This window comes from Olea europaea, chromosome 8, assembly GCF_002742605.1.
Source record: "Olea europaea var. sylvestris chromosome 8, O_europaea_v1, whole genome shotgun sequence".
Classification (NCBI taxonomy): domain Eukaryota; kingdom Viridiplantae; phylum Streptophyta; class Magnoliopsida; order Lamiales; family Oleaceae; genus Olea; species Olea europaea.
This window is the reverse complement of record NC_036244.1, coordinates 13522455-13548426: the sequence shown is the minus strand read 5'-3', so window position 1 is coordinate 13548426 and position 25972 is coordinate 13522455. Positions and strand designations below refer to the sequence as shown.

Below are 25972 nucleotides of genomic sequence, written 5' to 3'. Positions count from 1 at the left end.
AAATAAAAATATATATGTGCATGTATAAATGTTCGGGGAAAAAATGCACAGTTTTAGTCCCTCAATGCACTAAGTTGGTTAAAACATTTATAGTTGCACGATCAATTTTCGACCATGAAAATTATTCAAGTCTTCGTTAAATTATCCCATGATCCTCGTAGAAGATGCCCCACTTCAAATCTTAGGAATCAGTCTAAATTTAGGATCGAAGAGTCGTATGACATTTTTTTCGATCAGAAATAGTTCGTTTTATCGTACTCACAAACACAAAATTTGCTCGGCCTTAAAGATCAAGACTAAGTAAGTTGCGAACCAATAATGCAATTTTCCTCGTATGTATATATATTTATATAATATATAGATGTCCACAATGTCTGCTCCAGTTGATTTTTGCTAAAGTAAAAGGGAAGACAGCTGCCTTAATGGGGGACAACTCGTTATTCCCTTAGTTTTATTTTCTTATTTTAATGTTTGAATTTGTCATTATAGTTATGGAAAAGCTATATTAATACAACTCTTTTGTGTGAATGTTCGTGAATCAAATCATTATATGATTCTTGTTAATATTCTAATTCAATGGGTAATGAAGTCTCGTTTTGCAGTCCACGTATGTAGACAACTTCGTCTTTATATTTTATTACATCACTAAAGGATTATGGGATAAAGTATGATTATAATTTAAGAACCCATGAAAAGTGCTTATAATTGTTTAGATAATTTAATGTCCAAATGGAATGATTCAACTTTTTTTTAATACTAACTATTCTTTAGAGTGGACAAATGGTGTTTCCTACTTTTGTGTTTTGTCCCAAACCCTGCATTAAAGAAACGCCCTCCAAAATAAGACCAATGACAAATCTACCTAACTAGATAAATAGTAGATTGCAACTCGTGTTGGATATTGGTTAAATAAATTGAAAATTGAAAATCGATTAAAGTTCGTATCGAATTCGGCCAAATACTCAAAAGCTCGACTCAATCCGTTTAGGCAAAATTGTTTGCCACTTCGCCGCTTCGGGGCGCACAAACGGGGATCAACCTGTATGTATTGATTTCTCTGCATGTATTGAAGGGTATATTTGGCATTTCAAAAACCAATATCGGATGAATGAGAAATTACGAAAAAGGCCTCAACCATTAGTGAATAGACACATTTTCATAAAGGTGCATTGTTTGGAAAGGGTGCATGGTTTGGCCTTTCGTCCACACCCCTTCATGGTCTATAAATAGGATCCTTTGGGTGTCATATTCCTCACAGTTTGATATGCAAAAACGTCTCTCATCCTCTCTTCTATCCAAAATCAAAATCATTTCATTTATTTTGATTTTCTTTCATTTCATCTGTGGAGTACATAAGCCTACATTTGGTTCGTTGTACTTGTGTTTTGGAGTGCTACAAACACAAGTGTAGCCGTTGTATCTTGGGAGTCGATTGTCGAAATCCGTAGGCACCGTTGCGGGACAAATTCGACTTAAGGACAAAGAGTCCAACTCTTGCCTCGGCTTTGTCACCATCATTATACTTATTTCGGCGTCACTATTCACAAAATTCTTCCAACAACTCGTAATTCACAGCTTACAAAATAGCGAGTGATCAATTGGCTCTCTATTAGAAAAGGAGTAGACTACATGGACAGGCAAGAAATTCACAGAAGTCCTATAGAGAAGACAAAACAGAAGGTGGGTGGTTTATTTTTGACAATAAAATATTTACATGGGACCCATCCCCATGTGAGAGCCTTGTAAACATTCTGTGACTTCGTTCTCTGTACACATGAAATAATTTATTAGAAAAAGCTTAACTTGGAAACAAACCTAATTTGGATCACTTAAAAATCCATCCACTCTTCTATCCATGTAGGTGTCGAATACATGTTTAACTACAAAATTAAATTGATCTTTCTTCATCAATAAAAGCCCCTCTTAAAGTAGCTAACTCCACAATGACCCGGACCGTCTCCGTCCGAATTTTAAGATTGGTATGCTTAAATAAAATTAACATATAAAGACTTATAGATTACTTCTCTTAACAAAGTTTGCCTTCTAAAATTGACTGGCAAGAGTGTAGGGATGAGTGAGTCATTGGCATAGCCCAAGCTTACCGGGCCATTTTTCTTCTTTATTTCCTTAAAATTATACTTCGTTCTCGATATTCAGCCACCTTCTGGGGTCTTCTTTCAGCATTTCGTCTTTCTAGCTAGCCTAACACTAATAGAGCCTTCAACTTCATATTGACCAACTTTGCTAACCAAAATTCACACCTGCACCCAAATTAATGAAAAGAAGCTAAAATATTGTTCATTATAGCGTCAAGTGTCTATAATGAATGCCTCCAGATTTTGGCCTCATTAGTTGGTCTTCCCATCAAGATCTCACCAACCTAACAATATGGTGCTCCCTATTCAAGATATCTTTCTCATATCAACAAAAATGAAATGAAAAAAGCACAATTTAATTCCCCTACATGCACAAACTAAAGGGAGTGCAGCCATATATTTCCTAGCTAAACTGAATATATGAAAAAAACCAATTCAAATATTTCTCTGCAAACGAGTTTTCCTCTTCTGAATCTGAATATATAACATGCAAACTTCAGTCTTCAATAGATGAACACGGTTGGCGTCTAGAGGAAAACATATATAACGTTTCCTAAATGAATATCTATGAACAAAAATTGTCAATAGACTTTGAAGTACAGAACCGACTGCGATTGTTAGTCAGTGAATATGCAGGGAATAATTCCCTCTGCCTGCTGTGATGTGCTATACATATTGCCTCACCTGTTCAGCCTTTTTCATCAGTAGACCACCTACAACTTTTCACCCTAATGATAGATTTAATTTAGTGAACTTTAAAGATGAATATAAAATGATAAAATTAACTTGATGATCCATGTGAATTTGCTTCATTTTATGCTATGATGCTCGGACTCGGGTACGGGTGTATATTTAAGTGTTGGACTTTTAATTTTTTAAAATGTAGGATATGTGGACTTGATTAAAAAGAGTCCAAATTTCTGACACAAGTACGTGAGTACGTCTTTCAAGCTTCAATTTTTTTTTTTACTAACCCAATATGTTATTTTGAATAGACCAAGATAATTGTTCACAAAGAAGGAAATATGTATTGAATAAGGGGTTAAGACAAAAAAAATTTGGGTTTAATTTTTAATTATGAGAAGTAAATTAATAGATGTTATATAAAATCTAAAATGAGGGGATTTGATTGCAATTTGGACTTAGTGGAGCACAAGTTAACACCATATGGAACCCATTTTTATTTTATACACACAAAACCCAAAACCATTAATACAGAGGGGGAAAGAAGGGGAAAAAAGAAGAAAAGTGAAAGAAAAAGAAAGGAGGAGAAAAAACCTAGCGCCGTCGCCTTTTTCCATCCCCTCGAAGTGCGGCATTAGATTTATAGAGAGTAGAAACGGGAAAAAAAGGAAAAGAATTTTTAAAAAAAAAAAAAAAAAAAAAAAAAAAAAAAAAAGAAGAAGAAAAAAGGGCAAAGTGTCCGATTGAAATTTGAAGGATCCGACACATATTCCATACCCATACCCATGTCATGTCGTGTCCAACACGGGTACTCCAACTATTTCGAAGAGTCCGAGCATCAGAGATTTTATGTTGTTAACAACTCAAGTGGATTTTTCTTTACCATCTTCCACTGAGGATTCAGTTTCAGCATTTAAGGATGTCAGCTTCCCGAAAGATTCCTTAGCATCTCCAAAGAAGTCCTTCACTTTATCAAGAACAGTTTTGAGTTCATCCTGTGTTGGGAGCTGGAAAAAAAATAAAATAAAATAAAATTTGGTTGCAATCAATTATTCATTATATATCTTAACATTAACCAATTTGGATTCAATATTCCAAGTCAATGTACTTTTCCCCACCCAGAGATGATTAAAATTACAATCTCATTACGATTGAAAGGATTAGCAACATAGCTAATAATCAACTATTACCTCAATAACATCTGTGGTGTTAAGTGCAGCTCTTATATTGTTGCCTTCCTGCATGTTAAACGTAGAAATTTACAAAACTGAGATGCAGTAACACATCTGCATTTTGAAATTCTATCACAATAATAGTAGGAATGTGATTATATTGATTAAACTTTTCATAAGGTTCTTTGTGCAAAGATCGTAAGAATGGGTTGTAAGGAAAATTTTTTAAGAGCTTAACTAAGAAACATAGGAAATTAATCCTTGGCATGATTTAATAGAAATGTAAAAGACAAATCATAGAGGTTCAAGTTGATAGAACAAGATGGTGGAACTTGTAGGGTGAAAAACGGGTAAATTATACGAACGAACATCTGTCGGAAGGAAAAAATGGAATATAGACAGTGATAATAAGATGGTGTGGAATGTATACGAGACCTAGAGCGAACGAGGTATAGGAGAGTTTAAGGTTAGAAGTTTAGGGTCTTGTGTGAAGTACATGGGGATTGTATACTTATCTTGGAATTTAAGGATAGAGAAAAACCTATTTAGAATATTCGGTTTGCCTACTAACAAGGAAGGAAGCTTTCCGGAGGATGTACTCTGTAGGATTAGATTAACACACCATATAAAGAATGGAGTCCTCTCTTTGAATTTGTACAACAACAAGAACAATGTCCTACACGGAATCTTTGTCAAAGGGACTGGATGAAAGTAGAAGTGCAAGTAGAAATGATGATTCTAATCTAGAAGCAACTGGAATATGGGATCGACAACAAGGGAATCCCGAGGGATGGAGGAGGCTAGTGGAAACCAATGTGTGGCCATATAAGAATGGATAAGATAAGAACGAGAATATATATGGCTTACATCTAAAAACAGTGATGTGATCCTAACAGAAACAGGTTAGAAGAGGAACTAGACAAAATTTGACATCATCAGAAGTCTTGAAGAATTATCGCAATTTATGGAAAATTGTAGGAATATGCAATTGAAATCATGGTATGTAAAGTAGAGAACAGGAACTTTACAATAAGTTTGTAGCCGTATCTAAACTCTGTAGCTGTCCGCAATGGACGAAACTGTTTCTGTGCCATCTTTTGTATCTGCTTCTCATCCTGTTTCAGTATTAGCAAATTCAAAATGATGTAGTTCACATTTACAAACCGAAGCACGAGGATACATATTTTATAAAGAAACTGCCTCCAATTTCAATGATGATCTACACAAATGAAACTATTTTTACACAGCTATTTGGCCTATGGATTCATATTCTATATTTTTGAAGGTAGCAATTGATGTGGATTAATATATAAAATGCCAAAATGCTTCCATTTTTAACACTTCTTAATGCAATGCCATGTTTCTATTTTTAATGCTTCTCAAGCTCTATAGAGCACATCCTATGATGCTCGGACTCAAGTACGAGTAAGTATCTAAGTGTCGGATCATTTATTTTCTAAAATTTAGGATACGGGGACATGGTTAAAAAGAATCTAAATTTCAAATACGGATATGTGGGTATGCCTTTCAAGCTTTATTTATTTTTTTTTTACTAACCCAAGATGTCATTTTGAATAGAACAAAATCAATTTTTCACAAAGAAGGAAATGAGTATTGAATAAGAGGTTAAGACGAATAAAATAGAATTTTGGGGTTTAATTTTCAATTATAGGAAGTTAATTATTAAATGTTATATAAAATAGAAAATGAGGGACTTGATTGCCATTTGGATTTAGTGGAACATTAAGTAGCATTATATAGAACCCATTTTCATTTTATACACGCAAAACCCTAAATTACTGATACTGAGAGGGAAAGAAGGAATAAGGGAACCAAAGGGAAAGAAAAAAGAAAGAAGAAGAAGAGAAAATCTAGAGCCGTCGCATTTCTCCATCCTCTCGGAGGTGGTGTTGGGTTTATAGAGTAGAAACGGAAAAGAAAAGGAAAAGGAAAAAGAAGCAAAAAAGGCGAAGTGTTCGATTGAAACTTGGAGGATCCGACATATATCTCATACTCATACCCATGTCGTGTCGTATCCGACACGGGTACTTCAACAATTTTGAAAAGTCCGAGCATCGAAGAGCACATCTATTTTGGAATTCAAGGTCAGTAAGATATATCACCCTTCAAGACTCTCACATCTCCCTATTGTTGTGGAACTGAACTAAAGTTAACATGACTCCTGTGCACAAATAATCCTTCAATATAGTGTTATCTACGTTCAACTTTCATCCCTTACTCCAATAAAATCAATCTTCGTACAACTTTATAATTGAAATGGACTTTGATCTGATCTTTCAACAGATGAGGGAAGAAAAAGTAAAAGCACAAAAAAGGGGAAAAAATCATCAAGGAGATGACAGTTTCGACATTTCCTTAGTGAGTAAGATTGTTGAAGAGCTGATAAAAGTAAAAGGAGACACAATTTCTATGTTAGAGGATCAAAGGACAAATAATGGATATAAAACCCTGTCCCTTCTTATTATCTTTATTTCGTACTAAGTTACTAACAAAGCTCCAAATCAAACGTATGAATGTCAAGAATATCAAGGATGAAAGACTTACTCTGTAAATAACTGCTGCAATATTCCTAGCTAGTGTATCTTTGTAAATATATTTTCCCAGAAAATTGTCTTTTGCAGCAACCATGAGTTTTGCAGTTGTCCCACCAGTTATAAGATTAAGTGGGTACCAAAGGTAAACCTGTCCATAACCAGAAAGTGAACTTCACATTTCCAGATGCCAAACGAAAGCTTATAAAAATTCAAAGCTCGGGTCACAGAAACTTTACTAACCGTTAACCTACATATATATGTAGTTAACACACTCCCAGTAATCAATATAAATCAATTATCTTACTCTATAGAGTATGTTTGGGAAATGATCATAATTTAAAAAGCTGGAGCCAAAAATACTTTTTATCCTCACATTTTGTAGAATCCACAAATATTATCCACTTATTATCCATACATTCCTTGGGACTAGAGCTTATAATTACTTAAATAACAATCTAATCACTTTCCAAACATGCATTTAAATTTTCATGAATCACCACCAATTCCAAAGAGTCAAACTAATGTTACTATAAAAAAGTGTGAGAACATAAATGATAAAACACTCTAAACAATTACAACTCATTTGGTTAGGTGAAGTATTCACTATTAGATAGCATTACCAAAGCAAAAGAAGACAAAATCTTTTACATTGCCAAGTCCTCTCGAGTTCAACGTACCAAACATACTCTTAATGTTACATTCAGATGGTGTATAGAACATATAATGGTAAGATAATCTAATACACTAAAGTAAGAAACACTCTTTTATAATCATCCCGCTAAAACCTAGTCCATGCATTACACTATTCTCTTTTGATTTCTTTTTACAACGTTAATCAGCACATAATAGAGCTGGAAGTTATCATAATTTGCCAAAAGATAATCCATCAATTTTTACATAGAACCATCAAATTTCTTTTGTGTTGGAGCTAAATTTCTAAGCTTAACAAATGACAAGACCACCAAAGATATGCAAACCTATATATATAAAGAAAAAAGGACTTTTGAAAATGTTAGCCTCCGTTACATTTTGATTGTCTTTGTCTGTGCAAGAGCTGCACTTGTTTACATGTTGAACTACCTAATCTAAAAGACACAATTATTCTCTAGCAAATGCTTGACACGTTACACGAGCACAATTTTTCTCAATTTTCATAAATAGGTGACTGAAAACATGAACTTGCAATAAATCACCTCGTCTAAAGATGTATTTATTCTCTATCAAAAGCCTCACACGTGCACAATTCTACGCAATTTTCTTAAACAACTGACCACAAAATCTAAATTTCTAATAATACATTGAACCACCTCTGCTAAATACTGCATTTTAGATAATTAACACATTTATTTTTCAAATTTAATCCCCAACAGTCTGTGTGTGATAGACATAGAGGGAATGAAGTGAGCTAACATTCGCCATGCGGATGAAGATAACAAATTTAGGATTTCCATCATCTTCAATCTTGGGTAAAGACGGCGGCGGCGTACGCTGGTACTGTCTAGCCGCCATTCCTTTCTTCCCCTTCGCTTCAACTACCATCGCTCGCCGTTCCTTGTGGCCGTTCATCTTCCGGGACGTCGTCGTTCTCGTCGAACAAAGCGAGTGTCTTATACGTGAATCTTCAAATGTTCTTGAATTTGATAAGGGCAGTCTTACCATTGAATTCAAAGACATACCCACCTCCATTTTTACTGTAAATTTCTGTTTTTGTGAAGTTCTTGGTGGAATTGGTACTCGGGAGTAGTGGCTAAGGCTGGCTTTGGGTCGTTAGCGAATCCTATCCACAATTTGAAGCAGTAAACTGCATAAACAGTATTAAAACTAAAATAAAAATGAAAAAGGTTTTTTGTGCGAATAGTCCTCAGCCTATGGCATCAGTGTGCAATCAGTCCCTATTCGTTTTTCTTGAGACTGGCCTCCTCAACCTATGATTATGGTGCGAATTCAGTCCTTTTTGTCAAATAATGTCAAAATTTTGATTGGCAAAAAATCAATATGCACATAATTTTGATTATAATAAATGAAAAACACAGGAAAATAATAAAAATGAGAAAAAAAATTAACAAAAAAACTTCTGAAATTTTATAATTATATCTCAAGAAAATGTTTCCACCATCAACCCCAGCCAATCGGCTAGAAAATATTACGATGCAGTCGTCTTGTGTGTACTATTGATCATTTACATTAGACACAAGATTATTCTCAGCAATTTATGCCGTTGACGTATTTGTATTTTAATCTAAAATGGACAAAATTCTAGTGTGGATAATTATATTTACATAACGCCACGGAACTCAAAGAGAACGGAAAGAAACCGTTCATAGAACGGGAACCTCTAATAGTGTCACTATTAAATAAAAATATAATATTTTAATTGTATTAAACAGTTTAAACTTTGTCAACATTTTTATTAGAGCCGTGCTGCATTTACAGAAAGGAAAGTCACAAAATTTTTTCAAACAACTCACAGTGGTTGTAAGTGGGTGATATTTTTTGTCTTTTTTACATATATGGGGCCCACACAGGTATCTATTATGGCAGAATTCTGTGAATTGGAATTCTATTCAAATTGAAATTTCCTTTTTATTGCATTCTTACTCTAATAAGTATAAATCATCCTAAAATAACTTATTTATTTAAATTATGTTTTCAACAGATTGTTTATATCTAATGCACCCCCAAGATAGTCGGAAAATACATCCAAACAGTCTAAATAAAAGGAAGGTTTTTGAAAATAGACTAAAAAATGAAAATATTTGAAAAATAGTCTTCAAACAATCATCTTTCTAAAAATACCCTTTATAGAAAAATTGCAATCAAAGCCACTACAATGTAAATAAACCTTCAAATAGGTCCTCAAGAAAATATAGACCAAAAATCTTTAATTAATTTAAACCCAAATATTATAGAAAATTTTATTGAGCTAAGAAATGCAACAGAAAGTGAATTAAATTATTTAGAAGAAGAACTGAAAGGATTCTTTACAGAATATTTAGATCCAAAATTAAAAAATAAAAATGTTTCTATAGATAATAATACAACCAAAACAGAAAATGATATATATAAATTAATTCTTAATCTGAGAAGAAGAATTAAAGAATTAAATAAAATCATTAAAGAAAAAGTATTAATAAAAAATAGTAAATTTTATAAATTTTATTGTGACATTTTAGATATTTATAAAGATTTTAATTGGCTCAAAAATATTAACCCCTCCGCTGCACACTCTGACGAAATGGTATCAGAGCCATGTTACGAACCAAAAATTATGATGAATATAGTAGATGAAGAAAATATAATTGAAGAATTTTTTAAAAAAGTTGAAAAACATAAAAAACCTAGTTATCCTTATTTGCCTAAAAATACCACAAATGAAAATTTTGGAGATATACATAAAAAACTAGAAAATCTAGAACATAATCTACAAGTAGGAAACGCTCTTTTAGATAAAAGTTTTAAGGGAAAAGATAAGATTATAATTAATCCACCTCAAGATTTTAAGATAACACAAAAAGAAAATAATAAAGGGAAAAAATATGAAGAAAAACAATATATGATAACAGATGTAGAAGAAATAAAACAAAATTTTTAGAATTTACAGGAGAAGAGTATGAAGAATATAAAAAACAGTTAGAAAAATTAACTGAAAAAATGGAAAATATAAAAATGAATACTAATCCATCTTCAAGTCAGGATATAAAAGTTGAATTTAGTAGTGATGAAGAACAAGATTATCCTTATGGTACTACAATATCACTTAAGGATGGTATTAACCAATATAGAAAAACACAAAAAATGTACACTGAAAATGTAAGAAAACAATCCATAAAAGAAATAAATCTAATGAAATCCTATAATGAACCAATCCACACAACGGGAGTATGGTTAGATTTAGACTGTGTAGATAAAAATAAGGCTATTGAAACATGGATGAAAAGTACAGATTTAGCAATACAATTTAATAAATGGGAAACATATACAACTTTTGAATTTATAGAATATACATTCAGAGGAATTGTTTCTGAATGGTGGAGAAAATTACCAAAAACTATTAAAGGAAGGATAAAATATGGAACAAATAGAATTGAGGTATTAAATAATAGAAATACTCTAAATAAACAAAATATACAGGAGATATTAAAAAGATTTGAAAAAATCTTAAGAACAGAATTCTTAGGAGATAGGTATACTTCTAATGAAAAAGAAAGGAAACAAGATGAATATAATCAAGGAATGTTAGCAATGGAAAATCTAAAGATATGTGATACGTGTGAGTTAGAAAGATATACATGTAAATTTGAAGAATTATATTATATACTTAATCAAGGAGATTATCAAGAAAATAAACCTATATTAAGATCTTATTTTACAAAGTTACCATTCCCATGGGGAATTAAGCTATTAAAAGAATATGAGAAATTACTACCACTAGGAGAAGAGAAATGAATTAAAATAGATAGTCTTGGAAGTAGAATTGAATTTACAAGAAGAATGATAGGTATGTGGTGCAGAGAAGCACTAGAAAATAAGAAGGCTTATAAAATAAGAAAGAATTTATTATGTTGTTATAAAGATAATGGCCAAATTGAACAATTTGGATGCCATAAGAAGAAATATAAACCATATAAGAAATACAAAAGAAAATTCAAAAATTATAAAAAATTCAATAAAAGGAATTTTAAACCACATAAAAAATATTTCAAGAAAAGAAATTGGAATAGGAAATCTAAACCAAGAAACATTAAAAAATGTAGATATTTTATTTGTAATGAAGAAGGACACATTGCCCCTCAATGTCCTAAAAAGAAAGATAGACAAAATATAAAAACTCTTAGGATTTATAAAAAAATTCAAGAAGATAGTGATATAGAACCAATTAAATATTTTGAAGACTTAAGTAGTGAATGCAGTAACATTTATGAATTAGATACATCCTCATCAAAAGAAGATTATGATGAGATAGTATATATGAATCAGGAGATACAACAATCATAAATAGAAATTGAAACAACTGAAGAAGCCGAAGATTCTATAGAAGGTATTAATCAGGAAATTATTTTTGATATTAAAAAATATGCAGGAATCACTAAAAAGATATTAGATTTACAAGAAAAAGATGTATTCCATCAAGAATTCTTAGGAATTTTACCAAGAGTAAATAAAACAGTTGTAAGTATGAATTATAAAGAAATGTCTATCAATATAGAAGAAACTATAGGAAAAGCAAGAATTCCTATAATTACAAAAGAATGGGTAAAACAAAAATTATCCAAAATCCCAGAAAATATAAGAAATAAATTGAAATGTATTAAATTAGGAGGAGTCCAGATAATGGTAAAAGGATTCTTTAGAGAAGATATGAATATACCAATAGAAATCTATTGTATGGACAATAGAATCTTACAAGATCCTATAGATACTCTGTTAGGAACAGTTGTAGGAAACTTAATCTATCAAAAGATAATATTTACAGTAAAACCAAATTATGCGATATCATTAAATGATGAAAATATTGATCAAAGTTTCAATCTATACTATAGAATTGGAAACCTAAAAATGTTACGAAGAAGTAAGGGCTATTAGTATAAGTATAAAATCAATTTTTGCTTTTAGTACTAGCCATCATAATAATCTAAGAAAGATAACTGATAATATTATTATACATAAAGATTTTGAAGAATTAGCACGATATATACCTCCTAGAAAATACCAAGAACATGAAGTAACGATACCAGAACAAATAATGCTTGATTTTCATAAACAAGCAAAAGAAATTAATTCTGAAGGAAAATTAATAAGAATAAATAGTGTTAACTTAGAAGGAAACAATCTTATTGCAAGATTTCCTTCTAGACAAGACTCTAGGATAAGTAGACTTAAGAATTTAAGTATTGCTGAACCATCAAGTTCATAATATTACATTAAGACAAGATATGTAAACCAAGAAGGATTTAAGAAGAATCTCCTTGTCCTCATAGATACTAGAGCAGATAAAAGTCATGTAAATGCTGTAAATGCCAAATTTGTTAATCATTTAATAGACTTTGAAATACCAGAACCATATATATTTAAGGATTATTTGGAAAATAATCTTGAAATAAGAAAATATGTTAAATTCCCTCTTATACTTGTAGGAGAGGATCATAAAGAATATATTAAAGAAATAATTTTATACAAAGATGAGTTATATGAAGTAGATCGTTCACCTGTTCTACTAGGAATGAACTTTCTTGAGAAATATAGTCCTTATAAAATTTGTCAAGGATATTTAAAAATAACAGTTGATGATAACCCAATTATTATACCAAGAATAGATGAAAATATGAAATCATTGTCATCATGGAAAGAGTAATAAGTTATAATCTCATGAGTCCATATATTGAAATTACACTCAATATAAAAAGTTATTGTAGAATTAAATTTCATGCTTACTTAGATACAGGAAGTACAATAAGCTTATGCTTACCAAATGTACTACCATCTGAATACTGGAAATACAATTCAAAGAAGATAATCACTGCTACAACAGCAGGTGGAAATAAGGTAATATATAGCAAGTATGCTACGCAAGTACCTTTTCTAATTTCATTTAGAGAAATATTTGTTGATACAATATATATGTCAACTACAATTGGATGTAATATTTTATTAGGACAAAATTTCCTATTAAAATATGCACCATTTATACAATATATTGATAAGTATATGTTCACAACACCTTGTGCACATAAAATATTTACACCAAAAATAAATAAAGCTGTTACAATTGCATATAGGGATATAAACCATCAGAGTTCCTCAACCCAGCGTGGTGGATGTTGGAGTACAGAAAAATTTAAACCAGTTACAGTCTTAAAAATGACAACAGAAAATAGGTTGAAAAAATTGAAAAAAGAAATTTCTGAAATATATTCTGAAAATCCATTAGAAAAATGGAATACAGACAAAGTAAAGGTAAAGATAGAATTGATTAATCCAGACACTATAGTAAGAGTCAAACCTATAAAATATAGTGTTGATGATCAAAAAGAATTTAAAAACCAGATAAAAGAATTGCTAGAAGCCAGACTGATTAGACCTAGTAAAAGCTCACATGGCAGCCCAGCCTTTATGGTTAGAAAACATAGTGAGATAAAAAGAGGGAAAGCCAGAATGGTAATAAACTACAAGAAATTAAATGAAGTTACTAAATTTGATGGATACTACTTGCCAAATAAGGATACCCTTATTAAACAAGTACAGAACAAAAAGATATTTTCAAAATTTGATTGTAAGTCAGGGTTTTGGCAAATCATGCTTACAGAAGAAAGTAAACCACTAACTGCATTTAGTACCCCCAATCCTTTAGGACAATACGAATGGAATGTAATGTCATTTGGGCTGAAAAATGCTTCACAGATATTTCAAAGAAGAATGGATGAGGTAATAAAACCTATTACTCATTTCTGTATTGCATATGTAGATGATTTACTTATTCATTCAAATAATATTGATGAACATATTGAATATCTTGAGAAATTTTGTTATATTATGAAAAAACATGGTATTACACTTTCTTAAAAGAAAGTTGAGATAGCTAGAACAGAGATAGAATTTTTAGAATTATTTATAAAAGAAGGAGAATTGCAATTGCAATCTCACATTGGAGAAAAACTTCAAGAATTTCCTGAAAAAATCAAAGATAAAAAATAATTACAAAGCTTCCTTGGTATATTAAATTATGCTGAAGGATTCATTGAAAATTGTGCCAAATTAAAAAATTATTTTCTTCCAAAGATAAGAAAAAATATAATGTGGTCTTGGGAAAAACAAGATTCTGAAAATATAAGGAAAGTTAAAGAAGAACTAAAGGTATTGCCCAAACTCGTAATACCACAAGAATGAGATTTCTTTATCCTGGAAACTGATGCTTCAGATTATTATTGGGGAGCAGTGTTAAAGATTAAAAAGAATCATAAAAAATATAAATGTGAAAAAGACTGTTCTTGCCCCGAAATACTTGCAGGATATACATCAGGAACATTCAAAGAAGTTGAAACAAGATATGAGACGAACAGAAAAGAACTCATTGCTGTAAAAAGAGGAGTTCAAAAATATGAAGATTATTTACTACCAAAGAAGTTCTTGATTAGAACTGACCATACTCAAGTTAAAGCATTTTTGAAAAATAATGTTGATCCATCTATTACCAATAGATATATTATTAGAATACAAATTTGGTTCTCATACTTCAAATTTGATATTGAATATATTAAAGGAAAAGCTAACTTTCTTCCTGATTATCTTAGCAGGGATGGAGCTAGAACATCTAAGGACAAAAGTCCAAATACTTGAGATAAAAGTTTCCTATTTGGAAACCCAAATTCAAAATATCCAAGATAGCCTTCGAGGCAAAAATATAGCCCTTGAGGCAGAAGTTACTTGTACCAAGACTAGTATCCCTTCGCAGGGACTTGTGAATACTAGCGCTCTCCCCGAGGATAAAGGGAAAGAAAAGAAGGTAATAGGAACCCCTTCACAGGGAATACTCAAACCTATTACTGGTAATAAAAATATCCAAGATATCAAAAGAAAAGGTAGTTCTTCACAGAGCCAAACTCAATCTAAACTTTCTATTGAAAGGATAGATCCAAAAGATATTGTCAAGATATGCCATGAAGCAAAAATTTCCAGAAAAAATAACCATGAAGAAGTAACACTCTTTATTGTTATTTTCAATATTTTATCAGATTGGTATCTGGAGATTGGAAAGTGGATGAAGACTCTCCACTATTTAAAATATAACAAGATAAATTTTTATCCAGGAGTACCAGCCAACTGAGTTCGAAATTGCTTTGAGATAGGAAATATACTTTGTATATATCCTAACAAAGATCTCAAAGAGATAGCTCAACTTCCAGCCAACATTAGGAAAGCTGTTAAAAGATATACTGAAGTTGTTAAAACAACAAATATATATATCAGATTCCATTCAGCAACCATGGAGTGGGATCCTATTCTTGAATATATGCATCCATCTTTCCATGTGATCAAAATGGGAATCACAAATCAACATTTTTTACCAACCAATCAAAAGGTTGTTAAAAATGGATATCAAGATATTCTAAATATGATGCCCTACAGACGAGCAAAAGGGTATAAAGAGATATTTGAACATGTAACTCAGATAATTACTGAGAAAGAAAAAATATGGGTTTATCCATCTGAAGATCATATTATTTATTCCAATACAAGAATGGATACAAAAGAAGAAGATATTTGTTATCTCGATCATTTATTATCTGCAATTATATCCAATCAAGTGCACGGATCAGAGGATATGGCTAAAGAATTATGCAAATTACTTTGGAATTGCAGTGATCACCATTGTGAATACTGTGTAGTTGAAGATATGAGTCAGACATCCCTTAATGATGAAGAATTCCCTGCAGAATTTTTTGATTCAAAAATGGAAAAGTGATGGTGACTAAAGTAGCTCTTTATCACTACTTTAATAAAGAAATTTATTAAAGAAAAACTGTGGCCACTAGAAGACAGAAGATAATACAAGAAAAGTCTCTATAATTGTGACTACTCCTCACCAATAGTTACAAGTGGCAGACAAACTCAAAAGATAAGGCATCTAATTTCAAAAGAAGTGGTCCACCCAACAAGAAGACAATGAAGAATTCGGTGGAGATAAGATGGCCTAGCTACCCAACAAAGAAAGGTGGAAAACACATGTCCAAGATAAGATTCCAAAATCTCCTATAAAAGGGGGCATGAAGGAAGGAGGAATATATCTCGAAATAACTTATCTCTTAAACACATCTGAGAGAAATTTTTTGTAATCTGTATACACCACTTGTATTCAGAAAAATATTAGATAGCTTGAAGATAGGAAAGCGTGTAATAAGGTAATCACTTATGGAGTTCTAAACTTCATAAGGTGAATACCAAAGGTGTGTAAATATAGTTTGTAAGCATGTACAATTTCAATTTATGAATATTAAAGTAAAGTTTGTTATGTTCAACAAAGCTTACATAAAAGGATTTCGTTAAGTTTCTCATGATTTCTCGGCAGTACAGATAGAGATTTTAAAAGATTTTCAAAATTTTGATTTTGAATGGATGTTAGCCATGCCAAAGTACCCGTATTTGAAGAATGGTTTGGGGAAAAAAGGCAATTTTCTAACAAAAATTTGTAGCACCTTGTATGTGAGTTATCTTTTAAAATTTCGTTCCAAGTAGGAACTTGATTCTGAAAAGAGTTTGGATAGAGGTGAAAACAGAGACTCTGGATACTGTGAGATAACGTCTGTGGAAACACGGCTAGTTCTCTAGAATGAGAAGTGCAACCTTAATTGAAAAGCCTTTTGCGGAAGCAATTGTGGACCCAAATGATTTCAAAAATATTTTAAATCTTTACTTGATTCAGAAGATTGATTAAGTACATGCAAAGCATCTATAAGAGCATGCTGGAGGGAAAACCTGTTTATTTTCACTTGATTACTGTAAGTTATTTACTTGTTTTTACATGCTCATGTTTTAATTATTTTGATGTACAATTCACAAGCATCCACTTCCACTGTTAATGGTGATAATTATTTTATTTTATTTTTAGATGAAAAAGATGTTTCGTTTTTATTTAAATTAGATGAAAAATCGGATGATATATTTCCTGTTGGTAAAGAAAAAATTGAAGAAATATATAGATATATAGATTATAGTTGTAAAAATAATATAGGATTTGATTCTGTAAAAACTTATAAAGAAATAAGAAAAGTAGAAGATATTATAACTAAACATAAAAATATATAAGAAGAAATTTCAGAAGATTTAGTTCGAGGATATATAACTAAGAAATGACAACCTATAATCTTTGAAGAACTATCAAGATATAGAGAATATTTAAAGGTGTTCAAAGGATTGAAAAATATAGATATAAGTCCTGATTGACAAGTCCTTAAAGATAAATGATATATCTTGTAAATAACCATAGTAAGGACAATATAGTACTTTTAACAAAAGAGGTATTTGTGAAAAATAGGAAGAATTTTCCTGCCATTCTCAAAATTACCCCAAGATGGTCAAGGCACTCTCGAAACCTCAACTTTCATTTCGATGTCATCTATTGCTTCAGCTGATCAAGTAAATAAGTCCTTGTTTATTTTTCTCCAAACTTATTTTCAATACCATATTCTATTCATAATATAATTTTACACGCAAATCTAAAATTTTACTAAATTTTTTTCTAACTTTTCAATCATACATTCTCAAAAAAAAAAAAAGAAAAAAAAAACTATTCCAAAATTTATTTTTACCGAATAATTGGGCTCAAACGAGGGCAAATATGGTTACAACAAAATCTACACTACACGCAGTAAACCTATGAGCATTGTCTGAAAATTATTCGAGGCTTGCAATAACTTTTCCATCCGCGGAAGATGAACGTGCAAGAGAGGGTTATGGGGTGGTGGAATGTGGAAAAAGTTAAGGGAAGCAATTAAAAGTATAAATTCGGATTATTTGCAAGAATTTTTCATCAAAGAAAGAGCTGCCCAGTCCACCAGAGGTGAGGTTTTCACTCTTAATTTCACAAGTTTTTTCAGGTTTCCATTATATGAAGCTGATTTTGGATGGGGAAAGCCTGTATGGATGGCATCATCCAGCTTTACGTTCAACGATGTTTATGGATGTGCCGTCAGGTGAAGAATTCAGGCTTATATTGTTAGAACTCAGAATCTAGGATGCACGTGTTTCTTTCGGTAACCAAAACTCTTCGAAAATGTTTTGAAAACTATATGAAAACTTTTGGGAAACTTTGCGTGAAAAAAATTAGAAATTTTACCCAAAAAAATAATAAAATAAAATTAATACGGGCTCTAAGGCTGCGGTTGATTTGACGTTTTCGAATCATTTTCCGTTTTCGAAAATGCGGAAAACGACTTTTTATCGTTTTGAAAGTTTTCAATTATAAATTCCCAAAACGCGTTGTTTTCAAGGAAAATTAAAAATCGTTTTGAAACCGAATATAGAAAATGGAAAACTAAACCAATTGCACCCTAAGCTTCTAACTTATTCCGTTCTGCTAATAGGGTTCCAACCCGGTTTTGTTTCCCCCATTTCGATGCAACCTAGATTGAAATATGCTCATAAAACCATACATTTTTGTATTTTATTTTCAGAAAATTAATAAAATATATTTGTTTGTTTCATTTTCATTCGATGGAGTGAAGGCTTATATTAACTTGAAGAAGAATAATATGGAAAATTTGAAGAATATATACATGTATCTATTGTTTTATACAAGGAAACAATTGTTGTTTACAATTTTGCAAAAGAGATCAAATTTTTACTTGTTTTTGTTTATTAATGTTATTATGTACGATAATAAACGTTCCAATATAGTATTTATTAGCTTTAACTACACGAACTTGAATATATATAAAGCTTTCACAACCATTAAAATTGTTCGATCATATCAACATATTCTTTATTCAACTTGAAGAAATTCTAAACAATATGTAGCCTACTCAAGTTCAACCCTCGCATGATTTCACACACATCCACACGCGTATATATATATATTTGACAATTTATCGAAAATTGAATGGTTTGCGTCGGTAGAGACTGAATGTGCAACTATAAAGAGAGACTGGGGACCGACTTGCTCCTTTATAAAGTTACACCTATTATATATGAATCAACAACAATCTTTGAAAAGCTCATTTGCTAATCCATGGAACTGAAATTATAAGACCTGTCTAAAGAATAAAATGTGATGCCAGCAGCCATAGCTCCTGTTCGAGATGGAAAAAAGAGGGAGAAGGGAAATGAAAACGAGAAACAAAATAATCATCCTTTCGAACGTAAATAAATAGAGAAAAAAATGAAGTCTCGCTTGTCTCTAAGAAACAAGCACAGCTTCATTACTTGCAGCTCTTTCAGCAGCAAGTTCTTCAAGGCATTTCCATGTGGCTTCATGTCTCTCTTTGAGTTCGCCTTCCTTTGATTCATCTTCCTGAAACTTGAGCAAGGACTCCTCAAATAGATCAGGGTCGAGATCGTAAAAGATCTTGCGCACATTAAGTGTCAAACTGTGGACGGACTGATTCCAGTGGTGTCTAGCATTTTGCTCCAGAGCAGCGAAAATAATAGGCAGTATAACTTCACGATTTTGTTTGATTAGGTTCTCTATATGATCGTTGTTCCACAGGAACAAAGCTCTCTCTGCAACCTGAGATTAAAACAAGCATCAGTCTCTCAAATTAACTTAAGCTCTGGTAAGCCAAAACTCACAAAAAGCAGCATCAAGTGAGAGATTTAAAGGTTTGATGAATGGCGGAAAAATATCAAATACAAAGAAAAAACTCATATTTGCAGGAGCACAAATGGGGACCTTTCATTTCACTTTCACTGTGGGATTCCAATTCAGAGGCAATAATCAACAAATCTCCAGACTTTAAATAGTTCGAAGCCTTCAAAACAGGAATTTTCTTCGAGCGTTTCCTCAGAAGCAAATTTTCAAACATCTCCCCCACGGCTTCGCATCAAATTTCTCAATTTGGCATTTTTGCTGCCATAACAGAAAGTACCCCTGGACTCCACCTTGACTTTGATACTACTTGTTACGCGGCAGACCAAAATTGAGATTTAGGCAAAATAAATAGAGCAGTGCTTGGTGTACAGCAGCAGCCCCCTCACATGAGGGGGCTGTAAGTGTACAGTCCTATACACACAGACATTTCCAAATAAATATGAAAGAACACAAAGAATTTATGTTGTTGGGCGCTTCACCAACATGATTAAACCCAATGACATAGATATCAGAACTTCACTAATTACTAAAAGAGGAAACATTAAGAGTGCAAAGAATTCGAACACAAACCCCAATAAAATTCAAACTGAAGGGATTAGAGAAGAGTACAAACTACAACGTTCTCAAACCCAAATTTTCCACATAATATGTAATACCAAGTGAGAATACAAAATTTCCGGTCTATTTCCTGTAAGCTTTTGTAACGTCAGTCGTGTGACCCGTTCGTCCTAAGCAATGTCTTGCACTAAGCGCCCCCCTAGAAAAAGCCCTCCTTTATGTTAGGGGGCACTAAAATTGAACTTCGATCAGATGCGGGTATCAAATCCTGCCGCTGAGATGTCCAGCGGATTCCTGTTTTCCGGGGCCATGACGAATGGCAGCCACCTTTTACGTTAGAAGAACAAAAGGCCCAGGGCATAGCAGGATGAACGATTAGATTGCAAATAAATTACTCATTGTTTCTTTGTAATTCTGTAGAGGTAAGCCCATATCCCTCTACGTGAACTCTTTCAATATTAAATACTTGGGGACGATGCCATACCCCACATTCATTTTTGAGTCAGGTCCCAGAGCCCTTATCTCGACCTGAATGTCTTTAACCAAAAAAAGGGGGTAAGACTTTAAAGATTCCAAATTTTCTCACCAAACATAGAATAAAACCTATCTTATAAATTGGGACAGAACAATTACAAATAGGAAGCTCCTATTAAGCAGCGTGTAAAAAAATTGCGTTTCATTTTACAGTTCAAAGGCACTATTCATCTATGATACATCGAAACAAACACACACCAACACGTAATTTTTCAAATAAGCACTAACATGCAGTGGCGAATCCAGCACCCGGCAAAAACCTGCAACTGCCCGTGCTAGATCCACTAGCATTATTTTTTGTTGGTGTCAATGTATATTTTTTTGGATATATATCTGGTAATTTCATTGGTTTCAAATTAACTCTTGTAGCTCAGTTGGTAAGGGATTCGTTTTGTAAGCCAGAGGTAAAGTATTCCACTCTTTACAAGAACAATCATTAATTTAATTATTTTAGTTTAATATTTTTTTATCATTTTGAAATATTGTTATTAAAACCAATGCAATGGGGAAAATATTTGAACTATGGTCTCCTTTGGAATTGACAAAAGTTTAATTACTATGGCATTTGGTGGGTATTAACAATCAGCATAACATAAATATATATGTTTTGAAAAGATTTGAACAACTGGTGCAATGGGAAAGATTCCAACCGCGCTCCTCTGTAAAATTTTGAAATGCCTTACCACTTTGGCATTTGATGAATGTTATAATTAAATTTAACGGTAATATAATAATAGATATATTTGATTTTTATAGCGGCCATTGTCGGTGGACGGTCAACGACTGCCCGTGCTCATCGAGCTCCTGGATTCGCCTCTGCTAACTTGACATGTCATAGATGTGTTGATTAAATTCTTTAAAATTTGTTGTGTGGGACACGTCAACACGTAATTTTTCAAAAAAATATTGACACGACACAACATCGACACCTTGATTAAATTCTTTTAAAAGTCTTCATTTGTATAGTATAAATTTATTTTATGCTTGATATTAATTTTTCTTGTTTAAACATTTTAAATATAAGTACTTAGTTATTATTTAATAATAACTTTGAATTAAAAATATATAATATTTCTCATAAAGAGGAAAATGACTGAGGAGTGTCGGTATCCGACACATGTCGGACACGAATATGTCACCCTAATTGAAGTATCTATGCCAAACATCTCTCCGTCAATACTCATAATTATGCTAGGAAATCTACTCCCAAGGTAATGAAATATGATGCACGGAACCATCTATTCTCTGCATACAGCGTGGTTCAGTGCTTAACATTGCCAGCAACATGCAAGCCAATACAATTCACACAATCTCCAGATGGCCTCTCTACCAACGCCTCCCACATCCTAGGTATTATGTCATTCTCCCCAGCTAACCTTGGTAAAATCGTTTTAAAGCTCAAGAGGTGTGATCAATCAATAATTCGAAGTTGAAAAGTAGATTTCATTCGAATTGCACACAAGGTTTTTGACATATGTGTCACAGCACTAATAAATCAAAGATCACACTCCTTTTCGCAAGGGAATGAATAGTTCTTTTCTCTTTCCTATTTTTCCATTTTTTTTAAGGGATGCTCATTTTGGAAACATTTGCATATTGATGCAGTGAAATACTTAAACTGAGAACTGACGTTTCAAGTATGCGAATGTCAGTCTTTTGCACCAAAATGCCAAATGCACCTCTGCTAACTAAGTTCACTCCAGTTTGCGTCCTTTCACCCCACAATGCATAAAGAGCATTATATGGATTACTACTCAGGTATTCAGAGAAATAAAAAAGGAGTGAAATTACATACAGAGATAAGTAGTTTTGAACTAACAAGTCACTTGTACTCCTACCATGAAAAAGATATTTTCTACAGAGCAGGAATTATGGACACAGAGATTAGGAAACATTAAGATAAGGATATAATGCACAAATAGGTACTTGGGATGTAATTATCTGTAGCAAAATATGAATATGATAATTGTACATTATCGCGTCTGCATCTGAGGCATTGCCGCTATCACCAATACAATTTTTATTTTCAATGTTATACTAGAACCAACATACAAACCTCACATGCACTTACCTTTAACCATGCCTATAATAGCTTAGTGCTCAGATACACCCCTCATTTGACCCTCAACTTAAAATGATGGAAACCATGGCAATAGGCACCATCAACCATAACCAATAGAAATGGACCATACAGAATCTTCCACTGCACCCATCATCCTAAAAGCATGTGATTGAACACAATGCATCACCATATTCATCTATTCCTAAATAGCCATTAAATTGTGGAAGAACCCAAATGTTTACAACTCTCGTGTCTTCAGATACCCAAAAATATAAAAAATAAAATAAAAATAAAAATAAAAATTCATTTTTTTGAAGTGATCAGGGCCTCTTGTTATATCCCTCAAAACAAAAAGAATAATCAGAACACAACAATACTGCAAGAAGTCCAATCACCTAATGTGAGAATTAGGAGAAAAATCGAATAAACCTATACTTCAGAACAACAAGGTGGAATACAACATGAAGCTCGAGGATATGCCTACAACAAAAAGATCAATGCCAAACAGACTAGTGAAGTTGAGTAGAGGTTAGTCAAGGCCCCTTATTAAGAACATTATGTATTTCTTTAATTGAATGAGGATCGTTCTGGGATTGAGTTCCATCCAAGAGGAATTTCAATGGTTGAATTATAGAATAATTATAACAAGCATATGATAGAAATAATGGATGATCATATGCTTAGTGTCTTGGTATGCTAATATTTATTACAAGAGATTAATGATTATTCAAAGACAGATAGAGAAAATAAACAAGAGCAAAGACAGAAATAAGTAATACCTGAAAGTGCAAACTGTTCAAGCAATGAGAAATTTGACGAAACAACGGAACAATGCATAGTTGGAATTCTGGTGGCTGGGTCACTTCTAAAACTTCCTCCAGCTCATTAAGAAACAAGACTTCCTTCAAGCTATTAGTAACTGGCCAGTACTTTAAAAGTCCCCGTACAACAGTATCAGCAATCTTGCAGTCTTTCTCTAAAAATTGTGTAACACAATAAGATAGCTGCTGGTGGTACACTGACAAATTTTTGGGTTTGTGCAGGGGAATTAATGTCCGTACTAAAAAGAGTTTATGTTCTTCTTTCAGTGGCAAAGCAAATCCATTAATTATACTCCCAAGCACCTCAAGAAATTCAGCAATGCCATAATGCTTTTCGTTCTCAAAAATAAAACAATAAAATATGTTGTTGATAGCATTTCGGATAAAGGGTCGATGTACCATAAACTTCCCATAGATGCGATGTAATATGGTTTTCAAGTATTCCCTCTCTCGGGGATCTTCAGAGTCAAAAAGATCGAGCAGTTTGAGGACAAAGAAATGATCAAGGTATTTTTTAGCTATCTTTGCATCAGTTTCTGGTAATGCAATGAACCTTAGCAAAAATTCATACACAATTTGCAAATGAGTCCATGCCGGATCCATTGTAGGACCTTCCTCTTCCAAATCGACACCATCTACAAACTTGTTCTCCTGTGGCTGAGTAATTTCCCTAAATATATTAGCTGACACCATCTTGATAACTTCTTGCATTATGGTTTCCGAGATTTTCACATTTGCAGAAGTTAAATATTCCACAATCTCTAACAATGTCTGTCGTTTGATCTCTTTTTCTTTAAGGTTCCTTGTGGGATCAGTGAAGTCGAATTGAATGCAACAAATCTTCAGTTTTTTTATAAACAAATTCTGCTTCTCAGAACTGGGAACATCCCTAAAACTTGGCAATGCTTCGAATGAAGCAGAAACTAAATTTCCATTTACCATAAAATTCTTATCTCGAAGAAAGTTACCTTCTGAATTATTCCCAATGCTCATAGCAGAAAAAGGGGCTGAAATAACCCCATCAACCTCACTACTCAATCTTTTACTTCCTCCTTCACTTCTCTTTGAATTAGAAGAATTTGAAGAGGAGCTCGAGTCACTAGCCGATTTCATATTCTTCTTAGGAATCTTACTAAGTATCTGTTTGATCATATTTTATTTAAATCACCAAATTCACCCCTCAAAATCTCTCAGAAGATGATATCAAATTCAAAGAATATGCAAATCTTATCAAAGTCTGCCAAGACAACCTCTATTTCTTACAACATCAGCCTACAGACCAATATGTAAAAATCATCAAAATGAGATAATTAAAGTTGCAAAAGATGAATGCTTTGAACTCACCAAGAATTTGAATCTCTGTCAATCCTCTTGGAGGAAAACAATAAACTTCCACTAGCTTTATCCTTCTCAAAGAAGAGGTCAAAGGCTCATTTATCCATAAAAGAAAACAGTGGCAATCAAGAAGATTTCTACAAAGGAACACCCCGTATACAGAAACCCAAGAATCCCACTAATAATTCAATCAAAATCCGTGTGCTTCATCGTGCCCATGTCGAAATACCCCACTTTTCACCAAAATCAAAGCATAAAGTTTGAATCTTTTGACTTGAAACTCAAAACCCCATTATTGTAAAGCCACCTGTGAAACCCACAAAAAGAAAATGATCGATTATTCAACTATAATAATAATAATAATAATAAAGGGGAATGAAAAAGAAAGCTTTCCGCAAAAATAGAAAGCCAGCAGAACATAAGTAAGGGGCGTTGGAAATTACTTGCTGTAGAAGAATTGAGTTGAGAAAGGAGATGTGAAGACAAAAATATACAAAGGCAACAATCAAAGCGGCTGTTCTGAACTCATTTTTTTCTAAATTTTTTTTTTTTGAATTTTTTTATTAGTATTTTTGTTTTAGTTTGGTTAACTTGGGAAAAATTTTCTTGGACAAATTTCATATGCGGTCCTTAAAATTTTAGCAAAATTCCAACTGAATCACTAAAATTTAATATATTATAATTGGGAATTTCAAATTTGTTACAAATTTGGTCACTAGACCTTACTTTAATATCAAGTTGCAAAATTGTTTAATTGGTAGTCATATCATAATTGATCTTTCATTATAATTGCTAAATTATATATGTCAAGTGATCATAACATTACATCATATAAGTGCTAAAGTACAAAATTTG

The 25972-nt window shown here is 32.4% G+C and overlaps 2 protein-coding genes across 5 annotated transcripts; both read right to left on the bottom strand.

Moving 5' to 3' along the window:
- Nucleotides 1-2517: 2517 nt before the first annotated feature.
- Nucleotides 2518-8289, bottom strand: LOC111398869 (protein HHL1, chloroplastic). Of its 3 annotated transcripts, none has more exons than XM_023026015.1 (6): nt 7918-8289; nt 6518-6655; nt 4981-5067; nt 3971-4018; nt 3664-3787; nt 2518-2824 (listed from the first exon to the last, which is right to left on the bottom strand). In XM_023026015.1, exons 1-6 carry the CDS (start codon nt 8191-8193, stop codon nt 2820-2822), a joined length of 678 nt encoding a protein of 225 aa, XP_022881783.1. In that variant the 5' UTR covers nt 8194-8289; the 3' UTR covers nt 2518-2819. The 3 variants fall into 3 exon arrangements, with proteins under 3 accessions (XP_022881783.1, XP_022881781.1, XP_022881782.1); XM_023026013.1 differs by having other exon boundaries at nt 2518-2815; XM_023026014.1 differs by lacking the exon at nt 2518-2824 and having other exon boundaries at nt 2975-3787.
- Nucleotides 8290-19138: 10849 nt separating this feature from the next.
- Nucleotides 19139-25657, bottom strand: LOC111398868 (serine/threonine protein phosphatase 2A 57 kDa regulatory subunit B' theta isoform-like). 2 transcript variants are annotated; one of them, XM_023026011.1, is made up of 4 exons: nt 25561-25657; nt 25127-25424; nt 23741-25054; nt 19139-19726 (listed from the first exon to the last, which is right to left on the bottom strand). In XM_023026011.1, exons 3-4 carry the CDS (start codon nt 24932-24934, stop codon nt 19397-19399), a joined length of 1524 nt encoding a protein of 507 aa, XP_022881779.1. In that variant the 5' UTR covers nt 24935-25054; nt 25127-25424; nt 25561-25657; the 3' UTR covers nt 19139-19396. The 2 variants fall into 2 exon arrangements, with proteins under 2 accessions (XP_022881779.1, XP_022881778.1); XM_023026010.1 differs by having other exon boundaries at nt 23741-25424.
- Between the last annotated feature and the right edge of the window lie 315 nt (nt 25658-25972).

What these genes read in the sequence shown, in the direction of transcription:
- LOC111398869 (XM_023026013.1), bottom strand. Translation starts at nt 8,193, where the DNA reads ATGGAGGTGGGTATGTCTTTGAATTCAATGGTAAGACTGCCCTTATCA. An exon ending in TTGCAGCAGTTATTTACAGA is followed by an intron (nt 5,068 to 6,517) that starts GTAAGTCTTTCA and finishes ATACTGAAACAG; the next exon opens with GATGAGAAGCAGATACAAAA. An exon ending in GATACGGCTACAAACTTATT is followed by an intron (nt 4,019 to 4,980) that starts GTAAAGTTCCTG and finishes TTTAACATGCAG; the next exon opens with GAAGGCAACAATATAAGAGC.
- LOC111398868 (XM_023026010.1), bottom strand. Translation starts at nt 24,934, where the DNA reads ATGATCAAACAGATACTTAGTAAGATTCCTAAGAAGAATATGAAATCG. An exon ending in TGAACAGTTTGCACTTTCAG is followed by an intron (nt 19,727 to 23,740) that starts GTATTACTTATT and finishes TTTTAATCTCAG; the next exon opens with GTTGCAGAGAGAGCTTTGTT.